Raw genomic sequence first — 22,030 nt, forward strand, 5'->3', positions numbered from 1 at the left:
GAGATTGCATTTACTGTTGGTAAAGTTGCTGTTCAGCTCCATGAGGATATGCACATAAATCATAAAAATGATCTTGCTAAACAACTGATTTCTGATTCAATTAGCAGAAATATTACCTTTAAATTCGAAGCTTCATTTCCATGTTAAGTGCAGTAAGTGGACAAAGGACCTTATAACACTTCTCGCATTTGTGTCTGGTTACCCTTAAAACAGACTTCTCAAAACAGTTCAACAAAGCATTGTAAACATATGTATAAATTAAATCTCAGAAGAACTATACAAATACCTACATCAATCCACCTCAATAGAATTTATGTCATTAGTGGAAGATTAATTATTTGTAACTAGTCATACCATTGCTGAAAAAAGGCTGAAATTTGTTTTTCAGAGAATTAAATTTTATCTCTTAAGCCTTTCATAAAATTTCAGGTTTGAGATAAATAGAAGTCTTACAGCAGGGAAAAAACGTTTATTTTATCAATATTTCATATGGCAGTGGAATGATGTGCTATAAGTAAATGACATAAATGAAGTAATGGAATGACAATTTTATAATTCAATGACTGGCATATTTCTTTACTGTATGTTGCACAACAAATAAAGATATTGTTGGCCAAGATGTTAGTGGAAATTAAAGGGAACTTGGAAGAAAAGAATAAAGTAAATAATTTTAAATACCATTTATTTTCTGTACGTCATGAAAATCACAAACTTACACAATTTCACTTTCACTCGAGTTCTGCATTTGTATCTGTAGATCTTTCAGTTTTGCTTCTGTTGTTACATTAACAAGGTCTCTTATTAACTGCATTCCGATTTCATTGCTCTTGATTTCCTTTGCAAGGTTACCAATGAATTTCATGCAGCTATCCATAGTTAGCTCTGCCAAGGGTTGTTGGCAGTCTTGGGTGGCACATATTTTATTAGCTATTACCTCAACAGCACTCATGTACCCATCACCAGGCCTCTTCCTTCTTCCATCCCTCCTTTGAGTGGCATGGGTAGGTGGTGGTGGTGGTGGTGGTGGTGGTGGTGATGGTGATGCTGCTGTTGTTGTTGCTGCTGCTGCTTCACATTGTTCCCCAATGCATACATCGTTCGGCACATCCACATCAAGACTATAACAGCCTTCGATGTTTTGATGTGGTGATGGTTGTATATCCACACTTTGAGAAGAGTGACTGCATGTCTGTAAATTGCAAAACGTTCTGAAATTTATTGCAATACTGTAACTGAATGAAATGCATAACATCCCCTGAACAGTTTAGCATACTGAAGTTTCGTAAATAATGTAAGAGACAGTTACTACATAAGGGGTAACTTCTATTTAAATTACATTTTATTATTATAAAAGTGGGGGGGGGTGTTATTTGCCCCAATTTCAGGGAAACTGAGGCAACTTTTTCCCTCTGACAAATTGGACCAAAATAGCTCCACAATATTTTCATTGCTGTCTTTCACACCTGAAGCAACTTGGGATGAATCTTAACACATTGAAAGGAATACTGCTTAAGAGATTAGTGTTGTTACAGTGGGTATGAATGCAGACAAAAGCCAAGAGCACACCAATATGCAAATTACAATGCACACAAAATCTGAAAGAATTCCAGTAATCCATAACAAATGGAACATTTGCTAAAAATGTCACAAAATGCTTCTGAATCAGTAAAAGGTACTAGTAAACAACCTGATGGAAGGAAGAAACCAGGCAGTGCTTGATTATTCTAGTGATGAAGACCTATCATAAGAACAAATTGCAGATGAAGTTCAGATGAAGTCTGGGAATCATACAGAAGAAATAAAACCATATCAAAACCACAGAGAAAACTGACACCTATCCACAAGCAAATTAGGCCTAATCCACACTAGGGCTACTTTGCTCCAGTTTTTAAAAGGTTAAAAAATTTAAAAATTAATCCCTTCAGGGTTTACTATGGTTCTTAAATAGCTTCGAACAGAATAACCTCATTTTCAAAAGTAATTTTACAAAACTACTATCCACTACATGATTTTGTATGAATAGCTACGACAGTGGAGCACAGTATTCTAATTGCATTTGTAATGTGTCTAAGACTCATGAAATTCAGTTTTTGTCTTAAGTAAATAGGTAACTAACCTCTTCACTTTCATTGTCCTCAGTCATGGAATGTTGAGTCAGGGCTATGGCTGTGCTTTTTCGTGGCAAGCAATGATCCACCAAAAACATTAACTTCTCGTAATACCATAAAGATGGTTTGTATATCTGAAAAATTGTAAGTTCATATTAACATAGTAAAATGTACGTTGGAAAGCTACATCGTAATCCATTACCATTCAAGATTATGTGCTTTCAAAAATCGGGTGAATATTCAGTGCGATATTTCTAGGAAATAGTCTTAAATGTGTCCGATTTTTGCAAGTAGTAGGTTTCTACATTCAACACAAAATTCATAGTTTTGTACTTACGTCGTTCTTCCCAGCGCCACTGCTTTTCGTTGATTTTACTTTGGCGTGCTCCACTTTAAACTGAGTTCGTAGATTGTGCATTTTGCTGTAGCACTCCTTGCTCGTTGTGTATGGTCGAACAAGACACACGGCACTTGCAACTCTTTCGAGTGCCTCTGCACGCAAGTGTTTATTGTAATAATTTGTGCTTTTCACGACGTACAGACACTGTTCTTCCCTATAAGCACATATCAAAGTTTCAATCGCTTCCTTGGACCACTGCGCTGCCATTATATTATAATTATAATAACTTCCTACCGCACCTCACACCAGCAGAAAAGCAACTATGAACAAAGGCTTCCAGCTCAAGCTTTCCGCGTCTGACGTCACAAATGAAACGTCTCATGATTGGCCAACGCAGGTAGCATGCAGGGAACCTTGCAAGAAAAATAGCACCGGACCTATCCTGGAAATCTTACAAGGTTCGCAGCAAGGTAGCCCGCTAGCAGACGACGGAGACCGCAAGGCAGCCGTCGCGCGAGCCAGCAAGGAAACTTACAGCGAATCTTGCTCCGTGTGAGACGGGCTTTAGGGGGGAGCGCGCAGTTCATGAAGTAAAGCCACCACGGCCGCATTAACCCTTTCGCTGTTACAAAGACGTGCTCCCTGCATTCCGCACTGTGCGCGATTTTGTCACTGCACTGCTTGCCTGTGCAGACACATGGTGTTCCCACTGCATTGACACACTTATCATTCGATTCCACAAAAACTATTTGGCCCAAAAATTAGATTTTTACATGTCTTCTTGACTGATACCTCCCCCCCCCCCCCCCCCCCCATAAATGACTTAATTTTGTTTCGATGTTCAACGCAGTTATTATGCAGCATTAAATGTAGTAAACCATTGCCCGAAATTTTGAAGAGTTTGCAGAGGTAGAAGTCCATAGCGTATATTTCCGTATGGTCGATTTTAGTTGCCACAATGTTGAGAATGAAATGTGGACAAGATACCTAAATTTCATATAAAATTTACTGTGTAACAATATCTCATTTGAGTACCATATAGGTGTCGTATGTAACATTGAGAAATATTCCGTCTTCCGCGACTGTAGCAAAAGTTTTATTTACACTGAGCTTTATTTTAAAGCACTTCAGTTAATCAAAAGGAAGTAGACAAATTACATTAAACAAAAACGTGGACTTACAAAAACATTAGGACTTGAATATACCGTCAATCAGTGAAGTGCTCTCAGCCATGTCAAATATAATTTTTGTGTGTAGCACACACAAACATCATTTATTTGCTAAAACAATGATCAGCCAACACAAACGTTGAATATTGTGTTACCGCAGCACAAAACTACGAAAGGTGACTTGGCAATTGAGGAGACAAAATACTGTCCACTGAAGATGCTTCAAAAGAGAGAAACGCGTCTGGTCTAAATAAGTCGCTTATTACAGTTGCAGAAGAGGAATATATTTCAGTACCATTGGTAAAACTGCGACTGTGGAACAAAAACAAGAAAGAGAAGATGAGTACCATTGTGTATGTGCCATACCTTTCATTGATTGAAGTACTTTAAAATAAAGCCAAACGCGTCCGGTGTAAATAAAACTTTTATTACAGTCGCGAAAGACGGAATATTTCTCAATATTACATACGACACCTATGTGGTACTTAAATTAAATGAGATATTGTTATACAATAAATTTTATATGAAATTTAGGTATCTTGTCCACATTTCATTCTCAAGATTGTAGCAACTAAAATCGATCATACGGAAAGTATACACTATGGACTTCTACTTCTGCAAACTCTTCAAAATTTCGTGCAATGGTTTACTACATTTAATGCTGCATAATAACTGCGTTGAACACCGAAACAAAATTAAGTCATTTATGGGGGTAAGGTATCAGTCAAGAAGACGTGTAAAAATCAAATTTTTGGGCCAAATAGTTTTTGTGAAATCGAATGATAAGTGTGTCAAAGCAGTGGGAACACCATGTGTCTGCACAAGCGAGCAGTGCAGTGACGACAAAATCGCGCACAGCGCGGAATGCGGGGATCACGTGTCTGCAGCAGCGAAAGGGTTAATGAAGAGACAAAGCACTAGAAATTTCTAAAAATTGCATTCAAACGAATATAATTCATGAAGTAAGGTACTTCGATATTGTTTTTAAATAATTAAAGTATTAAGCACCACGCAAGGTTGGAACTCATATCCTTTCGCGTAGAAACCCAACACCTTAACAATTACGCTAACGCAGTTCGTCTGCCTACAGAACGCAGTGTCACAGAGATACTGGAGGAACTGAACTGGGAGACTCTCGAAGATCGACATAAACTAACCCGAGAATATCTATTAACAAAGTTTCAAGAGATAGCTTTAAATGATGACTCTAGGAATATACTACAGTCCCCTACGCTTCGCTGATATTGGGGTCGCGAGAACAAGATTAGAGTAACTACTGTGCGCATAGAGGCTTCAAACTATCATTCTTCCAGCACTCCATACGTAAATGGAACAGGAAGAAACCCTAATAAGTGGTACAGTGGGACCTACCGTCTCCCATGCATCTCACGGAGGTTTGCAGAGCATAGATGTAGATCTACAGGGTAACAAATATTGAACAATATGAAAAAAAGGTAAATTAATTACAACCTACTTCGTGCAAAAATTTTTTTCAACATGTTAACGTCACTACAAATATTCAGATTTACGTTATGACATGTTCGATATGCCTGCTATCATTGGCGATGTTGTGGCGCAGACAGATAGCGAAATTCGGCATGACCCACCGGAGTGTCGGAACATCGATGCTAACGATGACCTCTTGAATGGCTGTTTTCAACTCGGCAGTGGGTTTGGGGTTATTGCTGTTCACCTTGTCGTTAATATAGCCCCACAAAAAGGAGTCACATGTGTTCAGATCTGAAGAATATGGTGGCCAGAGCCAGAATGCGGTCCCCAGAGTGCCCCTCCAGAACATAAGACACACTCTTGCTTCGATGGGGTCGAGTCTTTCGTGAACAACAACTTGTCGAAATCGGGGTCACTTTGGTTAATAGGCATGAAACCATCTTCAAAAACCATTGTGTAGCATTCGGCAGTCACCGTGCCATTGAGGAATATCTCGCCGATTATTCCGTGACTGGGCACTGCACATTACACAGACATACGTTGAGGGTGAAGAGACTTCTCGATCGCGCGCCAGTTTTGCTTGCTGACGAACCTATCCAAATGAAAGTCGGCTTCATCGCTAAACTAAACAACAAGGCGCATACTAATTCTTATCATGTCCCGCTACCAACTGTGCAGTTTGAACGTTCTAACGCAAAGCGTTCACAAGTTATGAAGATTTTATTTCATATAGCTGAATTACTGTCACCCTGAAGGTCCTGATGTGGTGTGTGTGATGTAGATGGGGACAAACCGTGAGGATCAGATCGCGATTCTGTAAGACCCACTAATATTGACAAAGCACACTGAATGAGATAATTTGGCTCAGAGAGTTTTCACAGTGGTCGGTAGCAAATACTGGACATGCAACAGTTCGTTTCAGTAACTATTACATTATTCTCTCTACAATTTCAAAGCAAAGTGTATAATTTTACCTCAAATACAGTAGCACTATTTGTGACTAATATTTACCCTAGAAGAAGGTAAGCACTTGCTTTCTCTGAGGGTCATGCCATCCTGATACCTGTAAATTTCTGTGGGCTATCGGCAGTATTAGGTCGAGCAACGATCATTTAATGCGTTTTAAATGCCCAAAACTCGGCTGCCACTCACCAGAAACGTTTATGCCTAGGGGAGCCTGGGACACACAGCAGTGGGACGCAGTGAGCAATTGATTATATAAAATCTGCGACCGTCAGGATACCGTCATACTTTTGCACATGTAGCCTACACTCTCTTAACATCTAGGAGACTGAAAACTAGATGGCTGAATGACGCTAGAGTACTGAAATTGTGAGTCTAGTGTTTTACTACTTTACTCTGCAAATTTTGACACGTCTGTAGTAATTATTTGTATGTGCGGCTGGTCCCGGCGGAGGTTCAAGTCCTCCCTCGGGCATAGGTGTGTGTTGGTCCTTAGGATAATTTAGGTTAAGTAGTGTGGAAGCTGGCGACTATAATGAGGGAAAAGAGAGTGGACTGTAAAACCAGAAGACTTATAAACTCATTATATCTTAATCAAAAAGTTTCAGTTAAAGTGAGAGGAGAAAGTACAGACTGGATCAGACTAGGAAAAGGAGTAAGACAAGGATGCTGTTTATCACCTACTCTTTTCAACCTCTACTTGGAAAATATGATTGACCAATGCTCATTAGATGACAAAGGAGTAGAAATTGGAGGAAGAAGAGTAGAGTGTTTGAGATTTTCTGATGACATGGTCCTTCTAGCCACAGGGGGAAAAGAATTACAGGATTTGGTGGACACCATTGCAACTAACGGAAAAAATATGGAATGAAAATTAACACAAATAAAACAAAAGTATTGGCACTAGGAGGAAATAAGGAAATAAAAATTATGCTGAATGGAGAAATACTAGAACAGGTGCAAAATTTTAAGTATCTTGGAAGTGCACCACAGAAATTAAAACAAGGATAGCAATGGCGAAAGAGGCGTTTTATAAGAAAAGGAGAATCTTCTGCAGCGGTCTGGACAGAGAACTCAGAAAGAGACTCATAAAATGCCTTGTATGGGGTGTTGTTCTATATGGCGCTGTAACGTGGACTTTGAGGAAAAAAGACAGAGAAAGGCTGGAGGCTTTTGAGATGTGGACATGGTGGAAGATGGAAAGAATAAGTTGGATGGACAGAGTAAAAAATGAAGAGGTACTGAAAAGAGTGGGAGAGAAAAGAAGGTTACTAGATGTAATAAAGAGAAGAAAAAGAAATTGGATTGGGCATATATTAAGAAAGAATGACGGACTGATAAAAACAGTTTTAGAAGATTATGTAGAAGGGAAAAGGAAGCGAGGGAAGAGGGGGGGAGGAGATTAGAGTTTAACGTCCTGTCGACAACAAGGTCGTGAGAGACGGAGTGCAAGCTTGGGTGAGGGAAGGATGGGGAAGGAAATCGGCCGTGCCCTTTCAAAGGAACCATCCCGGCATTTGCCTGAAGCGACTTAGGGAAATCACGGAAAACCTAAATCAGGATGGCCGGAGATGGGATTGATGAGGAAGGAAGAGATTCCAGATACTGGATGACATGATGGATGGTACAACATACAGCAGCCCTAAGAAGGAAGCAATGGATCGCAGAAAATGGAGAGGCAAAGGACCTGCTAATATAGCAGATTACTGATGATGATGATGAGTGTGTAAGCTTAGGGACTGATGTCCTTAGCAATTAAGTCCCATAAGATTTCACACACATTTTATTTGAATTATTTGTACTTCCTCATCTTCCAGAAAACAAATTTCAAGAAGGCAAGCAGTTATCATGGGCATTGTCTCTTCATACCATATTAAATACAGAGTTATAATGTCTATATGTGACTGAATAAATATGTTGGTTGGTGATGTGGGACAGGGGACAAACTATCTATGTCAACGGGTTAGGGAAGAATGGGGAAGGAAGTCGGCCGTGCAGAGTGAGCAATTTTTTCTGGGTCGCAGTGAGCATAAACTGATGAGCCGAAACATTATGACCACCTGCGAAATAACTTGTTCGTCCGTGTTTGGGACGAAATACATCACTGATTCTGCGTGTCAGGGATCCAACAGTTTGTTGGTAGGTTTGTGGAGGAATGTGGCATTAGATGTATATGTAATTCGCGTAAATGACAGGCCGCTGAATTGCGTACGCAGTGATGCACCGGACAGCGACCCAGATGGGTTCTGTGGGATTTACATCAGGGGATTTCGTCGCCGAGACAGCAAACGTGAGTTCACTATAATGCTCCTCAAACCACTGTAGCGCGGTTCTGGCTCCAAGACGTGGACAGTTACACTGCTGAGAGATGACATCGCCGTCGGGGAAGACATTGAGTATGAAAGGATGCAGGTGGTTCGCAGTTGTCTGCATGTCGTCGATTACTACCACTGTAAGACGTCGTGGTCTCTTGACCTTCATTGCTTACACATTACGCCCTCACAATCATATTCCGCACGTCAAGACGCTTGATTCGAACCCAAACTCGATAAGATAAAGTCAATTTTGTATGAATTCATGTAAACGATATGCAAATAACAAGTAAATTGCGAGTGCGCACCGAGGTTCAAACACTCGAGGCTGGCGTACACACACACACACATTCGAGACACGACGGTCACAAAAGCTTTTAGTTCGGGAGAGGCAACCACACGCCAGGATGCCAGTCCCTTCAGAGGACGAGTCAACCTATCTACGTCAGCCGGCAACCGCCCGTAGAGCAGATGGAGTTTGCCCGAGTGAAAGGGAGAACGACCCCATGTTCGGCTTAAAAGCAAATTCTGCAACATTGTGCGGGAGCACCCAGCCTACGCATTCTTTACAAACATAGCACGCAGTTTCAGAGGTTTTCACAGGGAGACAGCAAACGCCAAACGCCGATGCTACAGATTTCCGGATTGGTCGCCTTAAACGAAACGTCATTCTCCCATTTTAGAAGAGCAATGCTGATTGGCAGACGATACTCCTGATGCCTTGAGCTGAAGGAGTAAACGAAGAGACCAAAAGATATACCCCTTCACATCTGGCGTGGAGAGGAGCCGTTTTGGTGTCGCTCTCGGAGCGAGGAACAAGTCTCTCCTCAGTACTTCACTGGGAGAGCACCTCTGTCGAGAGAGAATCAGAGTGCGACTCTATATTGAGTCCTTGCGATTAAGCGTCATTCACTGTGTTGGCTGCGACACTTATTGTGCGGTGTGAAAGGAAAGAGTTATAGTTGAACGCCTGCGAGCGAATTTTTGAGTGGCATTGCAGTTGACTGGTTATCTGACCGGTGTACCACGCCAATAGTTAGACTAGGGGCGAATAGGAGTTCTTGACTTCATCATATATGAACGCACGAGGATTCTGGTACAGATGTCGAGATACTGGTACAGCGTTGTTAGAGAGGCCATCGAAATTCGCACCAATGATGACCTCATAAACCGTGACTGTGGCTATAATCTTAGCAAGGCTTGGGAGCCAGCGATTGGATTAATCAAGAGTAAATCGAGCAAACGTATAGCTGTGACGACCACGTCGGACAGACCCGTCACACCGACGTCATCTCAGGCGCTGTCGCAATCTGTTCCACCGCGTGACCGTGGCGCGGGGCGCGGACGGTGGAAGGAGTGCGCTGCGGGCAGAGGATATTTAAATCGGCCACTGCTGCAACCGAAGACAGTTCCCCCTGAGCAGCCATAGCGTACGGATCTCTGTACCGGTACGTTCACAGGAGCTCAGTTCGTCAGTTCACCTGATGATGGCGACATGTATGATCGTCGAAATATTGTGCCTGTTGGACACCGTAGACCGGCAGTACACCCGTGAATATTTTGATCATCAAATACGCCGGGAGAAACTTAAGAATCACGAGAGTTATCTTATTTGTCACCAGCGAGCGGCGCAGACAGCAGTCATCGCAGCTTACGGTATTGTGCGCTACAGCTCTTGCGAGCCCCATATTTCCTCCACAACAGTACACTTCACTGTATTTCACTCACGACAACCTCAACCGTACCTAGCAACATTCTAACAGATAATTATTCAAGTTGAGCAGGTAGGGCTCTCAGCTATTCTGCTAAGTCAATAACAATCTGAAACTTTGTATAGAAATTTCATTAGCGAATCCTATCTTTAAGAGGTAACTTCACATTCCGAAAAGAACCCAGAAGTAACTTCAGTTCATAACTAAAAGTGCCATTGTGATTTCTCAGAATTTTTGCAAAAAAAAAGTAATTTTCGTTAGTTTCATGTTTTTCTTACACTAATTAGCACTACTCCAGTACCCAAGTATCCCACTAGTTACGTAAAAAATTTTGTGAATTTTTGTGTCATTTCCTTACAACGGACGACTCCAGAAGATATTTATTGCTGAAAGTTTTTCAGGCATTTCTCTTTAGACCTTTAGGAACGTCTGTCTGACTTCTGTAGTAGTGTGGGGGTGGAAATTGCATCTTGCAGGAGGCACAGGGTAAAGGGTACATCTCATATTAATCCGTTGCGCAGAATGACAGAATAGCAACCCCACATGCTCACACCACAGGTCCCATGGGAGGGCAGGAGAATGTCTCCCATACTGCTCCCACCAGCCTGCGTCCGAGGCGCGCTGCACGTTTCGAGCCGCCGTTCACCTAGATGACGGCGTTTGTGGAGGCGACCATCCACTTAGTGTAGCAAAAATGTGATTGACTGACCGACTGTCGAATCCCGATGGTCCCGCGCCCTTTGCAATCGTAGCTGACGATGTTGGGTCAACATGCGAACACGCAGGTGTGGTCTGCTACGTAGTTGCATGTTCACCAATGTACGATGAACGGTGTGCTCCGAAACCATTGTACGGCACCAGAATTATGGTCTTTCGGCAGAGATGCCACAGATCACCGTCTATACCACTCTACGGAGCAGACAGGTCTCCGAACCGCACGTTTTGCGAAGGGTCGTGGCCGTCCAACCATTTAGCGCTTAGAGGTAGTTTTATTTTCCTTCTTGTGAAGACATCGTTACTTTGCAATATATATATATATATATATATATATATATATATATATATATATATATATATATATATATATACCTTGTTTTTTCCGTCTATTCATATATCTTTCATGTTGTAGCGCATTGTTCTTTTGTCCTGTATTATAGAGATAAAAGTTGTTTTCTAGATGTAATATGTAACTGGAAATTATTTCTTTTTTGTAAGTAGGTAAATATGTTTAGAGTTTATTGATTGTGGAAAGCTTTAATTTTTTTGTTTATCGTTTACTGTAATAAGTTTGGTAGAAAATAGTTGTGTAAAGATAGATGTAACTTTTACTTTGATGTTGTATAAACTGTGTGCGAGAGTATTGAGAGAGAGAGAGAGAGAGAGAGAGAGAGAGAGAGAGAGCAATATCGATAGTCGATCCAACAAAACGGGGGGGTGTGTTGTTGGGTAGCGAGAGAGACGGACACAAGTTTCACTGTGGGAGTCGTGACTTTTACGAGCTGGTGAAGATTGAGTTTAGTGGCAAATCGATGTATGTTTTTAATGACTGTTTTATACCAGGACGTGATTTGATAATAGTGAATGTAGAAACTGGACGAAGTAAATACTGAGACTGTGCCGTGAGACGAAGTAACTATGACAATGCAACCGAGAATGGACGGTATTGCAGGTCTGTGTCTATGACTTGAACTGCGCTTGTATTTTGACTGTGTTTTCGTACACTCAAGTACTGTGAACTTACGTATTTATTCGCGTTTCGATGAACTACCGGACGCCTAAAACCAGTAACAGTTGTTCTGAACTTACGCCAACTGTCTATTGTGTGTGACTACATTCCCGCCCAGGACGCTTTTTCGCGGTCGCGGCGCTCATAATACGAATTGACTTTCTACAGAATTCGCGGTCGGCAAGTTTTATAAACTGTGCGTGGCATAAGTAAACTTAAATTGTGTGCGCCAGAAACATTAAAACTGTGCACATACGGACATCCGTAACAACAATTACATCGACCAGCTTTTGGCCTGTGAAACGCCACTGTAATCAGATTTGCAGCTTAGTGAATACCACCGCCCGCCCGATTACGAGGAAAACATCATCAGCTGCAATCACACGACCGTGGGAGCAGACCTCAGCGTCTCACCAGGACCAGCCAGCTGCCGTCGATATCGCGACCATCGTCACAACACACAAGATAAGATTTAAAAGCAGCGCTCTCCTGTCATAGACTCAAAATTATTGCAAACAATTTTAATTTGTAATTTCTTTTCCTTTTGGATGACATTCACATAACATTTGTCTTCTTTAGAATAAAAGTGTTCTCCGCGAAGTGGTGTGTTCTATGTAGACACTGTTGACTTTCATTAGCAGTAGCCATTTCCCTTTTAATTATTTCCTTTTTTTATATTTTAAATCCGCTTCCGCTGCATGTGTATTTTTTATAACTTTTGGAGGGTATGTGTCTAAATCCGTGTGCCGTAACATTTACCAGAAATATTGTAATACTTTGCTACTTGGACAAGGGCGCCCGCCATTAATTTCTTGAACGTCGACCAATGACAGTGAAGCTCGCTTGCTAGTGGTGCTAACATTCTGTAGTGGATAATTCAGAGGTGGGTAGCTGTCAAATCACACGGGTTGTGATTACTTTGAATGAGAGTCGTGTAAAATTGTGGGTTCATCACTCAACTTTGGTATTCTTTTGTTTATTGATGTTACAAGCAAATTTTTTTGTCAATACCCTTAAATCTTATTTAATATGGTTATTCTATGCTAAACTGGGATAAATGATCGGTCAGATATTGTGTTGGGAAGTAAAATTTGGAGAAGCGTCTATTTGGATACGACTTGATTTTGACTGCATTAGTTAAGACGGTACTTTTCGGGTATTTTGGCGATACTTAGTGACAGCGTAGAATCGCAGTCGTCACTTCCTACATCTCTCCGTAGATGCTCGCGACAGTAGCACGTGAACATTTGACCAGCTTCGCCGTTTCGAAGATACTCGTTCACAGGTGTTTGTAATCATAATATCCCCTTTCTCACGTCGCTTGTCTCAGTGGATTTCCGCATTTGCAGCCCATCTTCGCTAGGTTCATCCCCCGTTCGTGTCTGCTCCGCTTACATACTTCAGCCGGCCGGTGTGGCCGTGCGGCTGTAGGCACTTCAGTCTGGAACTGCGTGACCGCTACAGTCGCAGGTTCGAATCCTGCCTAGGGCATGGATGTATGTGATGTCCTTAGAACTACTTAGACCTAACTAACCAAAGTTCTAGGGGACTGATGACCATAGGTGTTAACTCCCATAGTGCTCAGAGCCATTTGACCCATTTTTTACATACTTCAGTTACCGTGTCACGTGCCCGCAACGCCATTAGGTGGCATCCGACGTCGCCATAGGCAGTGGTCATAATGTTTTGGCTGATCAGTGTACTTGATGAAAATAAAAATGGTTCGCTACAGAGAAAGAAAAACTACTTTTGGCTTACTACCTGCAGAGACCTTTGGAGAAAAGAGAACCACTTGTATGAATATCAAGAGCTCAGATGAAAACCCAGTTCTAAGCAAAGAAGAGAAAGGTGGAAGGAGTACATAGAGGGTCTATACAAGGGCGATGTACTCGAGGACAATATTATGGAAATGGAAGAGAATGTAGATGAAGATGAAATGGGAGATATGATACTGCGTGAAGAGTTTGACAGAGCAAGAGGAACATAATAATTCCGATCCGAAAGAAATCAGGTGTTGACAGATGTGAAAATTAACGAACTATCAGTTTAATAAGTCACAGCTGCAAAATACTAAATCGAATTCTTTACAGACGAATGGAAAAACTGGTAGAAGCCGACCTCGGGGAAGATCAGTTTGGATTCCGTTGAAGTATTGGAACACGTGAGGCAGTACTGACCCTACGACTTATCTTAGAAGCTAGATTAAGGAGAGGGAAACCTACGTTTCTACCATTTGTAGACTGAGAGAAAGCTTTTGACAATTTTGACTGGAATACTCTCTTTCAAACTCCAAAGGGGGCAGGGGTAAAATATCGGGAGTGGAAGGCTATTTACAATTTGTACAGAGACCAGATGGCAATTATAAAGGTCAAGGGACATGAAAGGGAAGCAGTGGTTGGAAGGGAGTGAGACAGGGTTGCAGCCCAATGTTATTCAATCTGTATATTGAGCAAGCAGTAAAGGAAACAAAAGAAAAATTCGGAGAAGGTATTAAAATCCACGGAGAAGAAATAAAAACTTTGAGGTTCGCCGATGACATTGTAGTTCTGTCAGAGACAGCAAAGGACTTGGAAGAGCAGTTGAACGGAATGGATAGCGTCTTGAAAGGAGGATGTAAGATGAACATCAACAAAAGCAAAACGAGGATAATGGAATGTAGTCGAATTAAGTCGGGTGATGCTGAGGGAATTAGATTAGGAAATGGGACACTTAAAGTAGTAAATGAGTTTTGCTATTTGGGGAGCAAAATAACTGATGATGGTCGAAGTAGAGAGGATATAAAATGTTGACTGGCAATGCCAAGGAAAGCGTTTCTGAAGAAGAGAAATTTGTTAACATCGAGTATAGGTTTAAGTGTCAGGAAGTCATTTCTGGAAGTATTTGTATGGAGTGTAGCCATGTATGGAAGTGAAACATGGACGGTAAATAGTTTGGACAAGAAGAGAATAGAAGCTTTCGAAATGTGGTGCAACAGAAGAATGCTGAAGATGAGATGGGTAGATCACATAAGTAATGAGGAGGTATAGAACAGGATTGGGGAGAAGATAAGTTTGTGGCACAACTTGACTACAAGAAGGGATCGGTTGGTAGGATATGTTCTGAGGCATCAAGGGATCACCAATTTAGTATTGGAGGGCAGCGTCGAGGGTAAAAATCGTAGAGGGAGACCAAGAGATGAATAAACTAAGCAGATTCAAAAGGATGTAGGCTGCAGTAGGTACTTGGAGATGAAGAAGCTCACAGGAGAGAGTAGCATGCAGAGCTGCATCAAATCAGTCTCAGGACTGAAGACCACAACAACAACAACAACAACAACAAGAACAACAACCTACAGAAGAAATGATGAAAGCTGTGAATAGGCTGTGTAATTCAAGAAGGCACAAAAGTTCTGTCAGCAGCTTTGCAATATAAGATGTGTAGACAGTCTCTTGAAAGGTTACTTGTCCTCATAGAGCAACAGTAAAGAAGGTGCAGTAGTTGGAAATGTACCAAAAAATACTGATAATGACACCGTCAAGACAGATACAACAGACACCAGTAACACAAACACTGCTCCAGTTGTAACTCTGCCTGTGATTATAAACTGTTTAAATAGCTCAGTATACTTGGAATCACTGAAGGAATTTCCGCCTTTTCCAAAAGCAACTACAGCAGCTCTATTATGGAAGAAAAAGAGGAGGAACAAGAATTTTTAACTGACAGCCCGGAGAAGCAGGAGTTTCTAGAACGTGAAAATGGGAAGGAAACAAACTGGTCAAACTCTCAACATTAAACAACCAACGCGGCCGTTTCTTAACGTGTCAGAAGGCAGCTTCAGCCAGAGAAGAACTCAAGAAGGCACTGCTATTCTTCTGACCGGTAACAGTGACGATAATTTGAGTTTTCGCGACTAAGAAGAACTGAACATCGAAGGTGAGCTCCAAAAGAAAGAACTAAGTTATTGTAAAAGTGGCAATCATGTCGTAGCATATGTGCGATCAGTTAATACAAATGAAACCACTGCAATTGTGACTTATCTGCAGAAGTCACGAAACTCTGACAGACATTTTTCGCTTGCTGCAGATCCAGAAGGATGGAGAAGCACATGAAATTAGCTTCACAGAAGTCATTTGTAGACTGCCAAAGACTTCCAAAGCCAGCGGCACTAAAAGACACTATAGTAATGCTTGCATTTCCTATTGGCACGGATACTTACAACGCCCACTGATTTCATTATGTGCAAATTCAATGTATCACGTAATGTTTATCAACAAAAATAAATGTTCCTAGTGTGTCTGTGGATTTTGTTTCTGTTGCTCACTGTGGCCCACGCCAACACTCAGGGTATGCCGAGATGTGGGTAGAGAGGGTGTTTCCGCATCACTTTGCTGTCAGTAATTCAATTTGTAGCCGGCCGGAGTGACCGAGCGGTTCTAGGCGCTACAGTCTGGAATCGCGCGACCGCTACGGTCCTGAGGTTATTTAGGTTCAAGTGGTTCTAAGTTCTGGGGGACTGATGACCTCAGAAGTTAAGTCCCATAGTGCTCAGAGCCATTTATCTCTTTTTTTAACCTCTTTCCCATCCACGTTTACTATTAATCTTCATGGTTGCTACGTGCTCGTGCGCTATTTAAAGTACTTTAAAGAGGAAACGTCTTACGTGTATGTAATAGTTTAATCCACTACCAGTTATGGACTGACGAGTATCGAAGTCGACCTTGTGATGTTACAAAATAGAAGTGATGTGTTATTCAATGGAAAGTTGGGAATTGAGATTTAGCTTACTGTTTTATCAATCGCAATTGGCGTAAGAATCATGGATTGACCATTGTCATAAAATATTGCATTATGAGATGTGAATAGTTTTTACTTGCGGTTTCGCGTGGCTTGAGGCAGTCTCAACTAGCGTGCTATTGATTAAGAAATTGCGTTATCGTCTTTCTAATTACTTCATGATCGTAGATACGATCATACCCGGTTGTGAAGTTATTGTTATGACAAAACAATTTCCTAAGGGACCAGAAAGTTCTTAAGGGCGCAAAAACAACTGTAACATCACACAAAAGGGAAATTCGATATTAAAGCTGATGCAAGAAGACGATAAAACAGTTTTCTTTTTATCAATGTAACACGCACATTAGACTGCTGATCTTGGTGTCTGTAATATTAGCAAAATGCATAATTAAAATGAAAATAATACTGAGGAGATAATAGGAATGAGCACTGCTAAATGATTCAGTATTCCCAGAACAAATATTTATTATAACTAAAACATATATCGTACCTTAAGCTTAATACAACAATGACGGTAGATTTTTATGTCCGTATCATGTCCATTTAGCGCTCTTTTATATAGCCATTGTCTTCTTTGAGTCGCTCGTGCGTCGTCACGGTAAGTTATAACAGTTCTTTACACTTCACTCAACTCAGACATACACGTTTTTATACATTTAGTAAAAATTAGATCAGACTGCCACAAATCTGCGTCCGTCTTACTTCAGAAAAACAGTACAAGTCTTCTTAGCGCTCCAGGCTTCATTTGTTCTCCAGCGAACAAAATAGTAAAGGATCGTATATCTATCCGTATTTTTCTGTTTTTATTGCTGCCCAAAGACGACAAATTACATCACTAGAAAATTCCACCGTCGCTATGCGACGCCTCATTATACATTAATCATTATTTACAAACAAGTATTTGCCTTCTGGCTGAAAGTATTAACTACTCGTATTTGCTGTTTTAATAAAGTCAAAAATAGCGAATATCACATTGCCTCCCATGAGGAGAGAGGGAATGCCGAAGGATTACCTCGATCCTCATGTCCTCATCTGATATTCGTGATTTTTGGTGTGACATTTACATAACGTTACTGGCGTACAAAGTACATAAATTGAAATCACATTTATAAACATATATCAGATATTTATCATTTTTCAAAATAAAGTTTTTCATTCTTTGTTCATCAGTCACTTCATTCCATAATACCAAGATTAACATTTATGTGCATATTTAAGTTTGGTCCATATTTGCTTATAACAATAAGTGAACGTTCATTTCGCACTTCAGGGGATAGAATTCAGGAATTACTTTCTCTTGACCTTAACAACTAATACATGAGTACAGTGAGTGCTTATTTTCACTAAACTAGAGTGGACAATGTTCGAGCATCTGTTGACTCCTTGTGGTTCAATTACAGTTTAATAACGTAGCACTACACTTCGTGATGCTTTCACTTTCTGTGTTAGCTGTCTACGGCGTTCATCATGCAGTACATCTGTCCTTTCCACTGTGGTGCCAGGAATTCAAGTGGCTTCCCGGGTTTTTATTTACAATATGAAACAGAAGAAGTGGAAAATTATTAGTATGACTTACAAGCTACTGGATACATTTGTTAAGGATCGGGACTGGTCTGGAGTTTAGGGTCTTCCTATAGTGCACATTCATTTTCTTTGTCCATCAAGAGACAGGATTGTAATTCATTTTAGCAGTGTTCAGGAGTGCCGGTATTAATGGCTTTAAGGTCTGAGTAATCTAACAATCTACTTGTCACTCATTTTAACTTCAACTCAAGAAAATTGCTTAATTTACATATGAAGATGTAGTCACACAAGTGTACAAATGTCTTTCCTCCAGTATGTACGATGGAAGTCATGGCGGTTAGCAGTTTAAAGTTTGGATTGTTTCGTCACCCACACGTCAGCCACTCACAGCGGCTGCACAGTGTTGCGTGAGCTCCAATACTCAGTATCCGTTCGCGCTAAAGGCTGTAACAGAGCTGCTGGTCGTAGATTGCTCCTTTTTTTTGTGAACTTCGTATCACACGAGTGCATCGATACAAACACCTCGCGCGCGTTTTCCATCGGAGGAGCTGGACACTGACGCTGCCTCCATACTTCTCTGTCAACTGCCTCCCATGAGGCTCACAGGTAAGTGACGACGAATGTTTTAGCTGTCGCTGCACTTAGAACAACACTGAACTTTGCGTTGCACCTGTTGTCGTAGCCTTGACTTCTTTTTACACTTGCAGTACAACACTACCACTAATATACAGTGAACAGTTATTTTTATTATGCACGTCGCACTTTAGTGTGCATCTTCACACAGCACTCGTGCTTAGTTCCTTCGCCGATAGAGTTCATTTACAAAACAACCAATTTTGCAGGTTTCCTCCATTGGTACAGAAAGACTTATATTCTACTATTTACAAAAGATCACTTACGAGCTAATATTTACAATTAATGGTCACTCCTTTTGTTAAGTCCAGTGAACAACTGCTTTATGAATGGACTCTTTATATCTCAAGGTTTACTTTCACTAGTGAACCTAAAAATATTCTTTCAAACTTTCTTTTAAGGGCTCATCTCCTCATTATGAGAACTACAGGTTTCGCAACACTCGTTGCATTTGTTCTTTAGTGCACCCAAGATCATTTTCTACTGCCACGCAGCATATCTACTACTTAACGAGTACACATTTAACGCTGAATCTTTTTTTTTCTTTTTGTGCTTTCCTTTGTGCTTGCCAATTTTTTTTTTTATATTTGAGGGCAGACTGGATAACAATAGGTCTCCCTCTTCGCTTCATGTACTCAGCAATCGTTCTCTGTTAAAAAAAATAGGGTAACGCGTGTCTACTATTTTTCGCATGAATGGAATTACCGACAGTTCACTGGGTTTACGCAACGGGTCCATAACAAACATTACCAAAGCTAGCGAAGTTCATCACGCTACGTGTCTCATTTCTCATAAGCACTGCTTTGCCACGAAGCACACGTGCCTTTTACAAGTCGACCCTTGGTCTGGGTTAATGAACCAGGATCAAAAGGAACGGGCACAAGGAAAATGGATTTCATAAGAGGAGTGCCTCAGGAGACATTTTTACAATAAAATCTGCATGTAAATAAAATTATCATAATAAACATAGGCACATATATAAATTTCAACCTCTTTCATTACAGCATGCTTTGCTACTTCTACGTCTTACTCTGGTTATAGTCAGTATTAAGTTTAAATATCACTGAATTGCTTGTTCTTTAGATTAGCCTTCAATTAGGGTATTGAATGGTCGCTAGATTACACTACAGATCTTCTGAAGATCTTTACTTGGACTTATTTATGATACAGGGGGCTTGCTGTGTGGTTGTTTAGTAACTTGATTCTACTGAAATCAATTCGTCAGCTAACATTCCTCATATACTCTTTACATTGGGCTCAGATCACAGGGAAATAGTTTACTTTCATAGCAATTAGTGGCCTCGTGGAGTACTTACGCTACATTATTGATGCTTCATGGTTTGCCTCTATTTGTACTGTATTTCACCTAACTTAGTTTACTACAGCTTATTGTCTCCTTGCGTGAACACATGTGGGTTACCACTTGTTTTTCCATTTAACAGCACGCTTTAACTGAACTTTAAGCTATTTCTTCTACTCCTGTCCACTGTCTGGACTGTTTGAACATGTACCCTTTTTTTTAAGCAGGTAATTTGGGCTTTTACTACAGAACTTCAAGTACTTACATTACTAAAAATAAATCTATAAATATTCTTGTACCTTGAGAGAAGTGCTTATTTACGCATCCTCCTCCATTTCTCACCTTTACATATTTATATAGCTCCGGGCAATCGCCTCGCAAGCACTTTTTTTTTTTAATACTAACTTAAAATTAAATTGAAATTCTTGGTGCAACCCCAATTTCCTGCTTCAGCTTGTTGAAGAAATATCAGTTCAATGTCCATCACTATAAACAATTTTTCCATACATAGCATTTAATACTTTAAAGTTTACATGTAGTAGCCGTTACCATGTAGTCAGTGTGCTGTTCAACACAATACTTATCATTAACAGTTCACACAAGGAAATTTCCAGTACGCAAGAGGTAAGAAACCAAAACAGATGCTATCTGCAGTTGGAGCTGTGTCTGTAAACTAACTCTCTGTTTCAATGGACCAATCGCTCCCGATATGGAGCAGCCCTGAATCGGCAATGATAAAACTTTTGAAACAGAAGACACCTGTCTGAAGAGACATGATGACATCACATTGATGTTTGCTCCTGTATCAGCAATGGCTGTGACAGGAATGTTGGCAATAGAAATCTTAATCGAAGCCTGGACCTGTTCATCATAAATGTCATTAGCTTCTAGGTCAGGTGCAAGGTCATCTCGTAAGTCGGTCTCATGGTCGTACCGTATCGCATTAACATACTCAGAATCAGAGTATTCGTTAGTACCCCCACTGGAACCGGCAGCGACCTCTAGGAGGCTGAAAGGTGCTGCCTCTAATTTTCCGCAGGATGTTTAACCTGTTTGTCATTCATGGCCTTAAGTGTTTGTTCCGTTTCATATTGGTGCTGGTTATGTGGTACAAATGCCGGTGTAGAGGGGTAAAATCCACTGGGTGCATTCACTTGTGAATAAAATACTTGAGACGTCTGCTGTCGCCCGATCTTTTGGTTGCCGGCAGAATCATTTCCTTGTGAAGGAAAGTTCGCATTTGGTACCGTTTGAAAATTGTTCCGCGGTCCTCTATTCTGTGAAAAGTTGTTCTGATGTGCTGGGTGGCCTCCGCCTTGCCCATGCCACTTGCTATATTTCGACCTATAACTTTGATTGTACACTGGTCCATTTGAAAAATTACCACTAGTTTGTGGAGAATTTCCATACTGCTCAGGCGCAGAATTAAAGGGTGGGTTTCCGTACTGATGTTGTACCTGGTGGTTGTAAATTGGGTGGTATCTCTGCTGATTACTGTAATTGGTTTTCTGCTTCCGTTTAAAGTTATTGCCGTTTGCGTTTTGATAACCGCTGGCAGGTTGGTAACAGCGGTCGCAGTAGCTCGCTCTCTCCTTGGGCGCATTGTTGTCCGCGTGCGATGCATTCTGCTGGCTGCCAGGGAAGAATTTGCCGCTGCCAACCTTGGAGCGCACGTCCTCGCTAATTAAATCTAAGGAATCCAGCACAGAAAGGAATACATCCGTGTCTTCTTCGGACACATTTACTAATTTCTCTCTAATAGACACAGGGAGTTTGCTTTTGAGAATCATAATTACGCCCTTGGAAGAAATCGGAGAATCCCAGAATTTAATTTTTGCTAGATACTTCTCAAAGTATCGCCGGAGACTTCCATGCTTCTCATTGAAAATTTCCGCACCATACACCTCCTTCCTTAATCTTTGCTGTACCCCATTACTCCAAAATTTTGCCAAGAACATTTTCTCAAACTCTTCATAATTCCTACACGTGTCTACCATTTCCGTTCCCCATAATGCTGCATC

The 22,030-nt window shown here is 40.9% G+C and overlaps 1 protein-coding gene across 1 annotated transcript; it reads right to left on the bottom strand.

The window, feature by feature from the left end:
* Positions 1-712: 712 nt before the first annotated feature.
* Positions 713-2,559, bottom strand: LOC124552244. The gene is made up of 3 exons (XM_047126527.1): positions 2,446-2,559; positions 2,117-2,242; positions 713-1,189 (listed from the first exon to the last, which is right to left on the bottom strand). The coding sequence occupies exons 1-3, from the start codon at positions 2,524-2,526 to the stop codon at positions 713-715; spliced, it is 684 nt and encodes a 227-aa protein (XP_046982483.1). The 5' UTR covers positions 2,527-2,559.
* Positions 2,560-22,030: the final 19,471 nt, after the last annotated feature.

The sequence above is a fragment of the Schistocerca americana genome, chromosome 10, assembly GCF_021461395.2.
Source record: "Schistocerca americana isolate TAMUIC-IGC-003095 chromosome 10, iqSchAmer2.1, whole genome shotgun sequence".
NCBI lineage: Eukaryota > Metazoa > Arthropoda > Insecta > Orthoptera > Acrididae > Schistocerca > Schistocerca americana.